Source organism: Globicephala melas, chromosome 9 (genome assembly GCF_963455315.2).
Source record: "Globicephala melas chromosome 9, mGloMel1.2, whole genome shotgun sequence".
In the NCBI taxonomy this organism is placed as follows: domain Eukaryota; kingdom Metazoa; phylum Chordata; class Mammalia; order Artiodactyla; family Delphinidae; genus Globicephala; species Globicephala melas.
The window spans coordinates 43,342,570-43,357,210 of NC_083322.1; the positions used below are offsets into that span (position 1 = coordinate 43,342,570).

At 35.9% G+C, this 14,641-nt stretch overlaps 1 protein-coding gene across 7 annotated transcripts in view; it reads right to left on the reverse strand.

Moving 5' to 3' along the window:
- BBS9 (Bardet-Biedl syndrome 9) overlaps positions 1–14,641 on the reverse strand; it is a 445,438-nt gene that overhangs the window by 199,135 nt on the left and 231,662 nt on the right. For 5 of the 7 annotated variants that reach the window (XM_060305435.2, XM_060305434.2, XM_060305433.2 and 2 more), the window contains 2 exons: positions 13,391–13,510; positions 11,882–12,034 (listed from right to left, as the gene is read on the reverse strand). In XM_060305435.2, coding sequence (XP_060161418.1) covers positions 11,882–12,034; positions 13,391–13,510 — 273 coding nt within the window. The remainder of the gene's footprint in view (positions 1–11,881; positions 12,035–13,390; positions 13,511–14,641) is intronic. The other 2 variants (XM_060305437.2, XM_060305436.1) reach the window with 1 other exon arrangement.

Here is a 14,641-nt window from a genome sequence, read left to right on the forward strand (position 1 = left end):
AAAAACAAATAAACAAATGGGACCTAATGAAACTTAAAAGCTTTTGCACAGCAAAGGGAACCATAAACAAAATGAAAAGACAACCCTCAGAATGGAGAAATTATTTGCAAATGAAGCAGCTGACAAAGGGTTAATCTCCAATATATACAAGCAGCTCATGCAGCTCGATAAAAAACACAAACAACCCAATCCAAAAATGGGTAGAAGACAAACACATGAAAGAATGCTCAACATCATTAATCATTAGAGAAATGCAAATCAAAACTACAAGGAGGTATCACCTCACACCGGTCAGAATGGCCATCATCAAAACATCTACAAACAGTAAATACTGGAGAGGGTGTGGAGAAAAGGGAACCCTCTTGCACTGTTGATGGGAATGTGAATTGATACAGCCACTGTGGAGAACAGTAGGGAGGTTCCTTAAAAAACTAAAAATAGAACTACCATACGACCCAACAACTCCACTACTGGGCACATACCCTGAGAAAATAATTCAAAATGAGTCATGCACCATAATGTTCATTGCCGCTCTATTTACAATAGCCAGGACATAGAAGCAACCTAAGTGTCCATCAACAGATGAATGGATAAAGAAGATGTGGCACATATATACAATGAAATATTAGCCATAAAAAGAAACGAAACTGAGTGATTTGTAGTGAGGTGGATGGACCTAGAGTTTGTCATACATAGTGAAGTCAGAAAGCAAAAAACAAATACCGTATGCTAACACATATATATAGAATCTAAAACAAAACAAAATAATGGTTACGAAGAATCTAGAGACAGGACAGGAATAAAGATGCAGACCTACTAGAGAATGGACTTGAGGACACGGGGAGGGGGAAGGGTAAGCTGGGACAAAGTGAGAGAGTGGCATGGACTTATATATACTACCAAATGTAAAATAGCTAGCTAGTGGGAAGCAGCCGCATAGCACAGGGAGATCAGCTCGGTGCTCTGTGACCACCTAGAGGGGTGGGATAGGGAGGGTGGGAGGGAGGGAGATGCAAGAGGGAGGACATATGGGGATATATGTATATGTATAGCTGATTCACTTTGTTATAAAGCAGAAACTAACGCCATTGTAAAGCAATTATACTCTAATAAAGTTGTTTAAAAAAAAGTGAATAGGATTGTTAAAAAAAAAAAAGTTATGTTTAGTCTACACTGCAAAAAAAAAAAATTAAAACCAATGACAACCAGGAGTTTCTGACCACATCCCAGTTTTCAAAAAGTTATTATTCTTTTTAATTGTGGTAAAACAGAACATAAAATTTACCACCTTAGGTATTTTTAAGTGTACAGTTCAGTAGTGTTAAGTACATTCACATATTGTGAAAAAAATTCACACTTAAAAAATTATGATTATAACAATTTTTTTAATTATTTAAGAATTTAAAGTCATCTAAAACAGATGTATATCATTTTTTTTGTATTCCTTCCAAATCTTTGCACACTTATGTATTATAGATACATCTATTGGAAACTTACTATATACTAATCTGCGCTTTCCAATTATTTAAAATGTTTTAGGGGCTTCCCTGGTGGCGCAGTGGTTAGGAGTCTGCCTGCCAATGCAGGGGACACGGGTTCGAGCCCTGGTCCAGGAGGATCCCACATGCCGTGGAGCAACTAAGCCCACGTGCCACAGCTGCTGAGCCTGTGCTCTAGATCCTGCACACTGCAACCAAGAGTGGCCCCTGCTCGCCGCAACTAGAGAAAGCCCATGCGCATCAGCAAGGACCCAATGCAGCCAAAAATAAATAAATTAAATAAATTAATTAAAAAATAATAATATAAAATAAAATATTTTATATTATTCCAGTTTTTAAAATAATAAGAAATGATATATCTTTTTTTCATTTTTACTTTTCATTTCTAAGAAATGAAAGCTGATTTATAATTTCTTGCAAAGGTGATTAATACTGTAAATGAACAACTTGATGAATGTATTTTTTTTCCTTTGTGAACTATTTTCTTAGATAAACATCCAAGAATAGAATTATAGGGTGAAAACATGCAAACTCCATTTTTTTACTGTGATCCCATCCTTTTATTTTTTTAACTTACCTCTCCCATTCATCCCCAAACATATGGTTACATTTTTTTGTGCTCCCTTTATCATCTGTTTATTCCATCTCCTTTGGAAGAGAAAGAACTTTTTCTTAGCTCTTAAGTGGTTATAAGGAAAACAAATGCAGCAACATCATTAAATCCCTGATACTTCCTTCTCAGTCTATCAGCATATTGTTTTTTACTTGCCAATGCAAAGAGGAAAGTAGGCCTCTGAATGGTTTCATCACATATTCCTTTGTGTTATCAGCCAACATCATGCCCATTTAAAAAGTCACAGACCAAAAAGCGCTTAGATTTTTGCGTGACTTAAAATGATTTTTATATATCAATAACACGCAAATAAACAGAGTAGAAGGAAGTTTTAAGTACAGAAAAAGTAACAAATAGCAAACTCCAAACCACAGGATCTCTGTTTAAAATTATGCCTAATACAGCCTCTGTTTTGCAGAAAAGAAAAACCAGCCAAGTGCCTTTCTAAAACATTAATGGCTATCAGTCATTACATCACACATATGTCATCTGACACAATTAAACTTTTAGATTAGTAAACACTTTTCCCCTGTTACAACAGAGGGTTAGTGTTCAAGCAGAGAAAAAAAAAATCTTAGTACACATAAAAGCATCAAAACACAGCCAAACCATAGGGTAAGTCTAAATTTCCCCTATTTCAATTCAACCAATGAGTCCTGCTTTGACAAACAAATACACGTGAAAATTTTATAACATCAGAGAACTTATTTTCCAAAGCTTTTCTGCCAAATGCAATAAGCACTAGCATTTGATGGCAAAGAAACTGAACTTCAGTATCAGTTAAATTAACAAACTCACCTCTTCCTCTGATACCCAAGTTTCAGATGTAATACACATTTGGGGAACTCTCCAGAAGATTCTGTTACCTTCTGATAGGTGTATATACAATGAATATTGGATGATCATGAATATATACACATCATAAATATGTACAAATATTTTTCACAAGTCTGCTTTTTCTTCAACCTGACTGTAGTTTTGCTAAAGAAAACTATGATGTCTATTTCCCACCTGGAAATAATTTAAGTACAAATGCCACATGACATACTAAAACATGGACTTTGGAATAGATGGCTTAATAACTGTGTAACACTGAGCAGGTTGTTTAACCCTGCTGTACGTCTCAAGTTCTTCATCCATAAAATGGAAACAAGAATGCCACCCTCACAAGATGGCTGTATAAAATGATAAATAAATGAAATGTACCTCAGACTCAAGAGATGCTCAATAAACATGAATTTCCCTTCTCTCCCCATACTTTTTTTCTTAGGTCCTCCAAAAATATATTCAGTTAGTTGACAAAGCAGGATTCCAATTATCCAAATGAGGAAATTTAGGTTTCTAACTGCTGAAAAAAAGAAATTCTTGACACGGTTACTTTCTTTCAACATTATGCCTCTAGAACTAGTAAAGGTGAAAGTTCTTTCAAACAGTAAGACTTTTTTCCCAAAATTCTAGAATAAATTATAGAAATTGTGGTGAGCAACTGGAAAATCCTCATTCACAGGAAACCACATCCTTCCCATGTAAGAATCACGGGGTGCTTTTCCCAGAGTGATAGTCCTAGTCCTCTCTTCTAGCCTCAGCTATAGGATGACCTCAGTAAAGGGTGCTTGGTAGATGCCCCCAGTGAAGTCTGATGTGATGGTAAGTAGATACTATACAGGAAAGGCATGGTACTACAAGTATAATGTGGTGCTGTGGTTTTGGGGTTCCTGTCCAATCAAAGATAAGGATATAAGAAATAACCTGCAGTTAAAAACAGAAGAAAAGTGGTTGGCTGAAGCCTTTGTGCACCCAAACTCATAACTATTCACGGTGCATCTTAAAGCCAGTGACCCACAGGATGGAAATCTAAAAAAAGGCTGCCACCCACAACGTGCCTAGAGACAGCTAATTGCAGGATGATACTCTTAAATGAGATAACCCTTGTCACTTCATTGTCAGTTAACCAAGATGCCTTTCCCAGAAAGAAGTCTTTGAGCTCTTCAGAGGAGCTCATTGATGCCCACTGCATCCCTTTTTGTTCATCTTTGGGGAAACTTACAGGTGGTTTTGGGGTAGTGGTAATAAAACCAGTATGTCTTTGAATTCTACTCTGTATTTGAGCTCCCAATTGTCTTGTTCTACTCATTAAAAGTTAGTTAGTATCCCAACAGGGCAAGAACCACCTACATTATTTGAGGGGCCCAGGGCAAAATGAAAATATGGGGCCTCTTGTTCAAAAAGTATTAAGAATTTCACGACGGCTACCACAGAGCATTCAACCAAACACAGGGCTCTGTGACTGCATAGATCACACACCCATAACGCCCACCCTGGACAGGACTATGGTGGGGACCTACAAGGAGACTAGATAACAGATTCCATCCCCGAAACAACTGACCATAACTAAGCACATAGGTAAGTATTCAGGCAGTTTCACTAGCCTGAAAACAGCACAGGTGCTCTGTTTGCTTTAAATAACTCTTGATAAATCTAATTATAAGAGAAATTATCTTTAAAATCCATAGACCATAACTGATTATGAATTAATAAAATTTTAATAACAACAAAAATTTAGGTTTCAAAGTTAAAAGCATAGAAAACCTAAGTTCAAGGATTAGGAAAGGTTGAAAAAAATTATCTTTCAAAACACTTTTCTAATTTAGTATATGCTCATTTAGAATTAGGGTAAATTGTAAAACTACCCACAGTTCTCGACTCAAATAAAGAAGCAGAGTCTATTTCCCCAACCCTTTGATCTGGGTTCGTCAAAACCAATGGGGAGTTAGAGACATGGCACAGGCAGAGCCTTGAAGAATACTTGTGCACCAGGACCTGTAGCCACCATGTAAACAAGCCCAGGCCAGCCTGCCACACAGGAGAGACATGTGGTACAATCACCCCATCTAACTGTGAGCCAAATGCCAATACGTAAGTAAGCACATCCTAGGCCATCCAGTCCCCAGCTGAGCAACCAGTTAACCAGAGACACAGGAGTGAATTCAAACAAGAACAGCCAACCGTGGCCCAGGTCAACAGAACTGCCCAGCTGATTCAGAGACTCATGAACAATAATGAACTGTTGTTTTAAACCACTAAAGTTTGGGGTAGTTTGCTGTACAGTAAAATTGTTAAATGATACAAGTAGTATTTCAGCTCTGTAAGAGAAAAATGGATTATGCAGTTAACAGGGGCTGAGACAACTAGCTCACCATTTTTGGCGAGGAGATTAGCTTCTCACTAAATTGCAGAATACATTCCAGATGGATTAAAAAAGTATATATAAAGAATAATAGCAGGCTTCCCTGGTGGCGCAGTGGTTGAGAGTCCGCCTGCCGATGCAGGGGACACGAGTTCGTGCCCCGGTCCAGGAAGATCCCACATGCCGCGGAGCGGCTGGGCTCGTGAGCCATGGCAGCTGAGCCTGCGCGTCCGGAGCCTGTGCTCCGCAACGGGAGAGGCCACAACAGTGAGAGGCCCGCACACCGCAAAAAAAAAAAAAAAAAAAAAGAATAATAGCATAAAAATGTTAAAATAAATTATAGGTCGATAATACTCTTGGCATGGGAAGACTTTCCTAGACAGAGAAACCTAAAGGAAAAAGATGAATAGACTTTATTATGTAAATACTTTATAAATTTTACTTGTCTAAAAAACATCATAAATAAAAATAAAAGGCAAATGCCAAATTGGTAAAACTTCTTTTACATATGAAGAGAGATTACATTCCTTACATACACAAGGTATTTTTTATGCATGACAGAAGTATGCTAAAAGATTGCCACTCTTAATATACACAAAATAAGAAAAAGCTGAACTACCTGATATACTATTGAACAAAAGGTTTTACATATGTAAATCACAAGAGAAGAAAGATAAATGGCCAATTAACATTTTTTAAATGTTCAATCTCACTGGTAAGCAAAGAAAGAAAGATTGAAATAACAGTCAAATTATTTTTTCAGTTAAGAATTGTAAAGATCAAAACAATAATACCTACAAAATAGACATTTTTATATACTGCTGGAGTAACTATAATTTAGTACATTTTTGCTAAGCAATATGTATGCGTACGTGTGTGTGTGTGGTGTGTGTGTGTGAGTGAGAAATATTTTCTGATTGTGCAATTTTCCTTCTAAGAATACATCCAGATGAAACAATCAGGGATTTTGGGAAGATGGCCACTTGACCTCATGATCCTGAAGCGCCTTTCCTTTTGGTATCCTCTCTGGAATCAAACACCCAAGGCAGGTATGCTAGAGGAGTTTGGGGATGCCCCTGAGGATACATGATCTTCATGTTTCTTAGCTGAGATCTAGATTTGTGATGCTGACAGATAGTGAAGTTTCAGAAAGATGATGTATTATAACCTCTTTTTTCTGATCAATAAATAGCACCATTTTTGACATGGCATAACTTATTAGTCAAATAAAGATGAAAAACTATCCTCAGAATTGTAGTTAACATTTGTTGAGAGATTATTGTGTTCCAAGCACTATTCTAAGCAATTAATGTCTTTACACATTTCAGTCCTCACAACAAGCCAATGAAGGAGGCACCATTCTACAGATGGGAAAACTGAGGTTTAGGAGGGTTTTGGCTTTCTTTTTGTTTAAGTAATTTGCCCAAGGTCACAGAGCCAGGACTGGAATACAAGTAAGCTGTCTCTAGACACAGAGTTCTTAATCATTATACTAGAATAAGTCAGATATACCACTTCAAACCCTAGAACATTTATTAGCATGCATTTAAAGGAAACAATGTTGGATGTCTTACCGCAACCTTAGAAGCAGTGGCTTTCTCTAACAGGCTCTTGCTGGACCAGATTCAAAGGCACCTACATCCCAAGTCACTCGAAGATTGGAGACCCACTTCACTGGCCTCACCATGTAAACTAGTGGTACCCAGAGTTTCTGCTAAACACCAAGGGCACAGAAGCCATTCTGCCCTCCCACCCTGACCTTACCTATCCCTGTACCTGGTAAATTGACTTTTTGGTTCCTAAATAACAATAGCTATCATTACTGAGTGCAGAGCTAGTAAGCCAAACTTTGACCTCAGAACCCGCGAACGTACCATCACTAACTCTATTACACGAGTAAATGTACCATATCAACTATTTCCCATTACAGCCAACTCAGCAATGCTTAATCATTCGTATATGAAGGGACTTGGGCTTCACTTTCAGTTTGTCCTAAGGACTTTATTGGAATTCATAGCAGTTCCTGGATATCTAGCACCCATAAGAACCCCAAACTTCCTCAGTTCTACATTTCTGCATCCTACCCTCACTGTTCAGAGGATACATTTTATGAAAGAAATTTTGTTTCCAAGAGAAAGAACCCAACAATTACGTAAATGGAAAATGAAGACAATCAAACTTTTCATGCTTCTGGACAGGTATTAATACTGAAAGATCTCAAATAATTCTCATTACACTTAGAATATGATGAAATTTTCATTATACTTACAATATGATGAAATTTAACCTCTGTATCTGCATTGAGATATTTCAACAGATGATTATTTCATACTTAACTCTGGCACACACATACTCACAAAAAAGGAATAGAAAAGATTTCTTTAGTCAAGAATTTTCAGCGATAAAACCTTCCCAGCTACGGCAGTTTACCTGAGTCCTCCAACAATATTATTTAGGAAGCGAGAAGAGTTTCATTTTTTTAGTGGCTTTTGAGGATTTTAGAATAAATCATCCTAATGATTCATGAGCCTGAACTGAAAGAATTCTCTGCTGCTCTGTTCTTTGTAGGATTGCCCTTATCCAAGACATCCAGTTTCAAGAAATTATCTTGGTGGCAAGAAAGCATTCATTCCTAGAACAAATGTTTATTAAGCACCTATAACATGACAAGAAATGTATTGTGCTAAGAATATAGTAGTGAATAAGACAAAAGAAAAAAAAGGTCCCTGCCTTCAGAGAGTTTACACACTAGTTTTAGGAGGATACTGACTTCTGCTTCTATTTTCACATAAACCAATTATCACCACTTCATTAAATGATGACAATATAGCATCTTCCAGATGCCTGGTGATAAATGGACAAGAAGTAAATTTATCAATGTACAGCTCAGAATGCTTATCCAACTAAAACTAAAGTGGCACTAAGATGCACAGAAAAGAGAAAATTAAAAGCTCCTTGCACATGAGAAAACAAGGACTCCACACAGGTAGCAGAACTAATTTTAAACTGACACATTAGGAAAACACTTTACAAATCTAGTGACACTCATGCAATGGTGTTATGCCATGGAGAGTAAGGACAGGCTCTAGCACAAATCATTATTTCATGGGCTTGGCTAATCTGCCAAGTAAGTCATCCAAGTAATCTGCCCCCTAGCCAGGGAAAGTATAAAGATAAGTTTACACTAAACCAAAGGTATGTGATAGTGAGGTATGTCATACACCTGTCTAGTCACAATAGAATTGTCTAAAAGGGATTTTTCTCAGTGTTAGACTCAGCATTAAAACTATTTTTAAGATTTATCTTTCAATAAACTGTGTTTTTCCATACTACAGAATGTCTAGATTACAGAATACTATGCAGCCATTACCAATAGAGAAGTAGATCTACATAGTGTGAAAAGAGCTCCAGTACATACTGCTGGAAGAAAAACAAAAAAGAGAGGCAGACTAATACATATAGTATGATACTATTTATGAATTTTTTAGCCTCACAAAACAACATTTTGTTTTTGAATGAAAGAAAAGAGGTCTAGAAAGACACAAAAACATACAAAAGTGATCATATTTCTGAGAAGATGATAAAGAACTAAGTTCGAGAATTTAGCATTTTGTATAATCTTAATATATATAATAAAACTAAGTAGTAAATTGCATTAAAACTAAGTCAAATTTCTTACAGTATTCATATGTTTCTTTCAAAAGCTTGTTCATTCTCTTTTTTGATCTAAAAAGAATGGAGACTTAACACATAAATTCAAGCAAAACTCTATGGTTTTGATCATCTTGTCCATACTAAAAATCATGGAAAAACCCAACCTGGAGTTAAGCATAAAAAAATAAACCCCAGAACTGAGAATGTATAAAAGACAAAGGAAGTCTTGCTATATAGAAAATATGGAAAGCATTAAATCAAGCACCCTCATCAAACCCCTTTAAAGACCCCTCTGCCATTGTGTCCACAAAAAGATACAGCACCATTAAAGATAAGATTCAGCTTCTTCAGCCCCAAGTGCAGGTGTGGCAAGAAACCTAAGAATGAGATAAGTCATCAAAGAGATATGAAGAAGAAGGAGGAGGAAAACAAAACAAAAAGTGCACCAAAGAGAGAAAAAAGAAGTCTGGGAACAGAAAGAGCGTTAGTGTCAACTAACCTAAGAGTCACATAATTGCTCCAGCACAAAAGAAACTGGCAGTCTATATTTGTAGAACAATTTACCAAGCATTTCTACATCCATTATGGAATAGAATCTTTGTAACAACACAGTGAGTAGTTATTCCATTTTACAGAAAGAAACTGAAGTTCTGGGAAGGTAAGGGAATTGCCAAAAGCCGCATAGCTAATAAGTGACAGAACTGGGGTCTTTGGACTTCAAGTCCAGTGTTCTTTCCAATACCCTACTATTGTTATAGACTGTCCCTCAAATTGCTACTAATTTTCAAATAACAATGAAAATTTCAAGAAGCAAATGTATTATCAATACATTTATTGATGTTTACATGGTAAGCTATTTTTCTTTCCTCTAGAAAAGCCAACTATATAAAAAAAATACCTGATTCGTTCTTTCAAAAACAACAGAATGTGGTAGAGCACAGTGGACGGGAGGGGAATTCTGTTAATAAAAGGCAACATGAGGGAGTCTCGTGTGATGGAGCTGTTTGGTGTCTTGAACGTGGTGGTGGATACACAAACCTGCATGTGTGATAAAACTGTATAGAACTTAATACACCCACAAATGAGTATAAGTAAAATTGTGGAAATCTGAAGAAAATCTATAGATTTTATCAATGTCAATACCCTGGTTGTGATATTATGCTATAGTTTTACAAAATGCTACTACTGGAAGAAAGTGGGTAAAGGATACATGAGATTTAGCTGTATTTTTTGTTATAACTGCATGGGAATACACAACTATCTCAACAAAAAAATTCAATCAAAAAATCAACAGAATATTCATATCACCAACACCGATTCTGAAACAGATCAGTGATATTGTATAGAAATATGAGAAGACATAATGCAGTTATTCAAAGCTAACTTCTTTATAGTGGAACTGGCAGAGGCATGACCCATGAAATTTGAATTTTAAAAATTATTATTTCAAGCCTGAGATGATAATTTTGAATAGTTTTTGAAGACATAATACCTTAAGAGTGAGACCCAGATCACCCAAGTCATGCAAATGATAAACCACTGGTAGAAGGATGAATCAGGAAGATGAAGAAAATAGACTTTTTGATTTAGAACAAAGGGCTATTTAAGAATTCCATCTCATGATCAACAGACACATGAAAAGATGCTCAACATCGCTAATTATTAGAGAAATGCAAATCAAAACTGCAATGAGGCACCACCTCACAACGGTCAGAATGGCCATCATTAAAAAGTCTACAAATAACAGATGCTGGAGAGGGTATGGAGAAAAGGGAACCCTCCTTCACTGTTGGTGGGAATGTAAGTTGGTGTGGCCACTATGGAAAGCAGTATGGAGGTTCCTTAAAAACTAAAAATAGAGGTGCCATATGATCCAGCAAGCCCACTCCTGGGTATATATCCAGACAAAACTATAATTCAAAAAGGTACATGCACCCTTACTATTCATAGCACTATTCACAATAGCCAAGACATGGAAACAACCTAAATGTCCAATGACAGATGAATAGATAAAGAAGATGTGGTACATATATACAATGGAATACTACTCAGCCATTAAAAAGAATGAAATAATGTGATTACAGCAACATGGATGGACCTAGAGATTCTCATACTAAGTGTAGTAAGAAAGAGAAAGACAAATACCATATGATATCACTTATATGTGGAATATAAAATAGGACATAAACGAACTTACCTGTGTAAGAGACTCACAGACATAGAGAACAGACTTGTGGTTGCCAAGGGGATGGTGCAGGATGGATTGGGAGTTTGGGATTAGCAGATGCAAACTATTATATACAGAATGGATGAACAACAAGGTCTTACTCTATAGCACAGGGAACTATATTCAATATCCTGTGATAAACCATAATGGAAAAGAATATGAAAAAGAATATATATATGTATAACTGAATCACTTTGCTGTACAGCAGAAATTTACACATTGTAAACCAACTACACTTTAATAAAATAAATTTTAAAAAAAAGAATTCCATCTCAAAGCATCAACTGACATAAAACTAGAAGTGTAATCTAATTGCTCTATAAGACAATTTGAGAATTATGATGATAATTATGGGATGTACTAAGAATTGTCCAATAATAACACTAATCATAATAGTACTATTTATCGAGCGTATCCTATGTGCCTGGCATTAAGCTGCGTGCTTCACATAAGAGATGGAAAATCCTCACAACAACCCTGGGAAGTAAAATATGGATGGATCTAATCTAATTTACACAAGGTCACATAATTAGAAAGTAGCAGAGCTTGACTTTAAATTCTGACTCTAAAGCTTGTGTGCTATTTCCTGCTCCATAATACATAGGAAAGAAATACCTTATCTTGATAGTCTGGTACATGACTCTAGGGTGAGGGAAAAAATTATATCCAGTAGTATAAAACTATCACTGTATTATACTAACCTGCTTGTAAGTTCCATCTAGCAAGGTGTCCAGGTGTTGGAGAGGACCAGGTGTTTTATCTTTGAACCTTGTTAATAGCCGGCGTTGAATGGCCCGAAATTGTACAGCTCTTTCAGATAAGAGTTCTTCTAATTTTTCACCATTTATCCGCAACTACAATGAAGAATTTCTTTAATTCAGGTTAAATGTGCACAACAAAACGTGTCTAAAGTAAGGATACTGGCAATGCCAATAAAAGTTTGAAAAGAGTAAAGAAGAAATTTAAGTGTGTTACAGAGTTTAGAGAATTAAAACTGTGGTATTTGATACATGAATACATAGATGATACAGTAAAACAGGTCAAATAGAAATTTAGTAAAAATGGCCCAGTTGTCATTGGGATAAAGATAGATCATTCAATAAATGTTTGTGACAACTGATTAAATACATAAGGGAAAAAAGGAACAAGGATTTTTCCCCCAGTCTTTACAACAAAATCAATTGCAGAGGAATCAAAAGTTTAAACACAACAAAGCATTAGAAAATTATATTTTTAAAAATAATCTTAGCATGAGACAGATCTTTATAAGTCAAAAGCCACACATACACACACACACCCCTGATAAATTACTAACTAAAAAACATTTTTTTTTAATTCTACGTGGTTAAGGAAAAAGGTAGAGAAAAACATTATAAGTAAAGTGATAAGACAAACAGCAAACTGTAAAAAATAATAGCAATAACCACAGAGACAAAAAAACATGCCTATAATATCTAGAAAGCATCTACAAATTGATGAAAAAGGACCACAACCCAAACAAATGAGTAAGAAGAAGAGCAACAATCCAATAGAAAAGTGGGCAAAATTCAAAGAAAAGTTAATACAAATAGCTCTCAAACATACAGCGTTTGACCTGGCAATCCCACTTCCAGGAATTTATCCTAGGGGTGAGCTTGCAAAAAGTAATGTACACACAAGGATATTCATTATAGGATTTTTTCTGTTGCTATTATAGTAAGATAATGTTAATAATCAAAATACTCATCAATAGAGGAACAGGTTGAATAAATAAAGAGGACTTTGCAGGACCACCAGGTACTGATAAGCAATGCTAGCCAAAGATGCATTGAATGAAATAAAGCAAAACTGAAATACAGAATATCATTCATGTATTTTTTTTAATCTATATAGTAACATAGTTGTGACTGCATAGAATAGTTCTAGAAAGGTAACAAGAAACTGTACACCAAAAATTGCCTCCAAAGAGGAGACTGAATAGTGGGAGGATGAGAATCAGAAATGACTCTTTTCAGTATAACTCCTCTCATAACTTTTGAATTTAATACAATTAAAATAAAGAAAGCTAGTCAAAGTCATAGGGAATACTCCATGAACCCAGATCATGTGAACTGCTAATTCAACTTAACAAAACAGTCATAACTAGTTCTGAAGTAAATATCATATTCAAAATGTTCAGAAATCAAACATATTATAGTTTACATTTCTGATATCAAACCAAACTTCCTTACCTTTTCAGTGCATGTATGGAGAACAGACACATGATTGGAAAAAAAACTTGGAATTTTATTAACTTCTTTTAACCCCAGTTTCAGAAGCATTAAGTAGCTAACTAAATCAAAGTATATTCTCTTGAAGGAAAAAAAAAAAACTTTCATTACCAAAAGTTAAGTGACGTAACAACTAAATTTTTAAAAAAGAATATTAGAGTTATCAATAATTCACCCTTTTAATTATATGATTTCCTGCTATAATACTTTATTTCCTCAATTCATGAAACAAAAATTTTTTTAAATATTCTCAAAACTGAGACATCAGCCAGGTTATCATTCCTTTGAACATGTAACAAAAGAGCAGTGATTGAAATGTTTTCACATGTCAGAATTTCAACATTTAACATATATTTATTGATTTTAGTGCCACGCAGTGTTCTAGACTCCAGGAATTACAACAATGAATAAAACAGACAAAAATTCCTGTTTTCAGGGAGCTTACACTAAAGGGACACATAGATTCCAAAAGCCACCTTGATTCAAAGTTTAAAGTCATATTAAAAAATATATATATATATGGCTTCCCTGGTGGCGCAGTGGTTGAGAGTCCGCCTGCCGATGCAGGGGATGCGGGTTCGTGCCCGGGTCCGGGAAGATCCCACATGCCGCGGAGCGGCTGGTCCCGTGAGTCATGGCCGCTGGAGCCTGTGCTCCGCAACGGGAGAGGCCACAACAGTGAGAGGCCCGGGTACCGCAAAAAAAAAAAAAAAAAGTAGAGTGGCGCCAGCGAGCAAAGGAAGTATAGCATGCCCTTTTTAACTGTGTAACAAAAGTGCCTAATAGGTCACCACATTCCCTAAGTCCCTCCCCAGAAAGGAAATATCCCTGATGTAGAAACTCCAGTGATTTACTAGCTAGCAAATAAGGCGGGGAGGAGGGAGGCGGACTGTATGTCAAACATAGTCAATTAGAATCTAATATTTTTTTATTTTAAATATTACAAATAGGTAATTAGTATAGTCTTTCTGTGGACTCTCTTCCATAAGTCACTGGACCCCAGTTTTGCACAGTGAAGCAGGAATTTCTTAAGATATATCCTAGAGAATTATAAAGGTTCTCAATACTTAGAGTACCTAAACATATTTCCCAAACTATTGATTTTGGTGCCACAATTTGGTCAAAGTATACTGTCCTATACAATATTATCAGCTTAGATGAGGGAAGACCCAAATAAATTCAATTTATTTGATAATGCCGTCTTATCTGCCA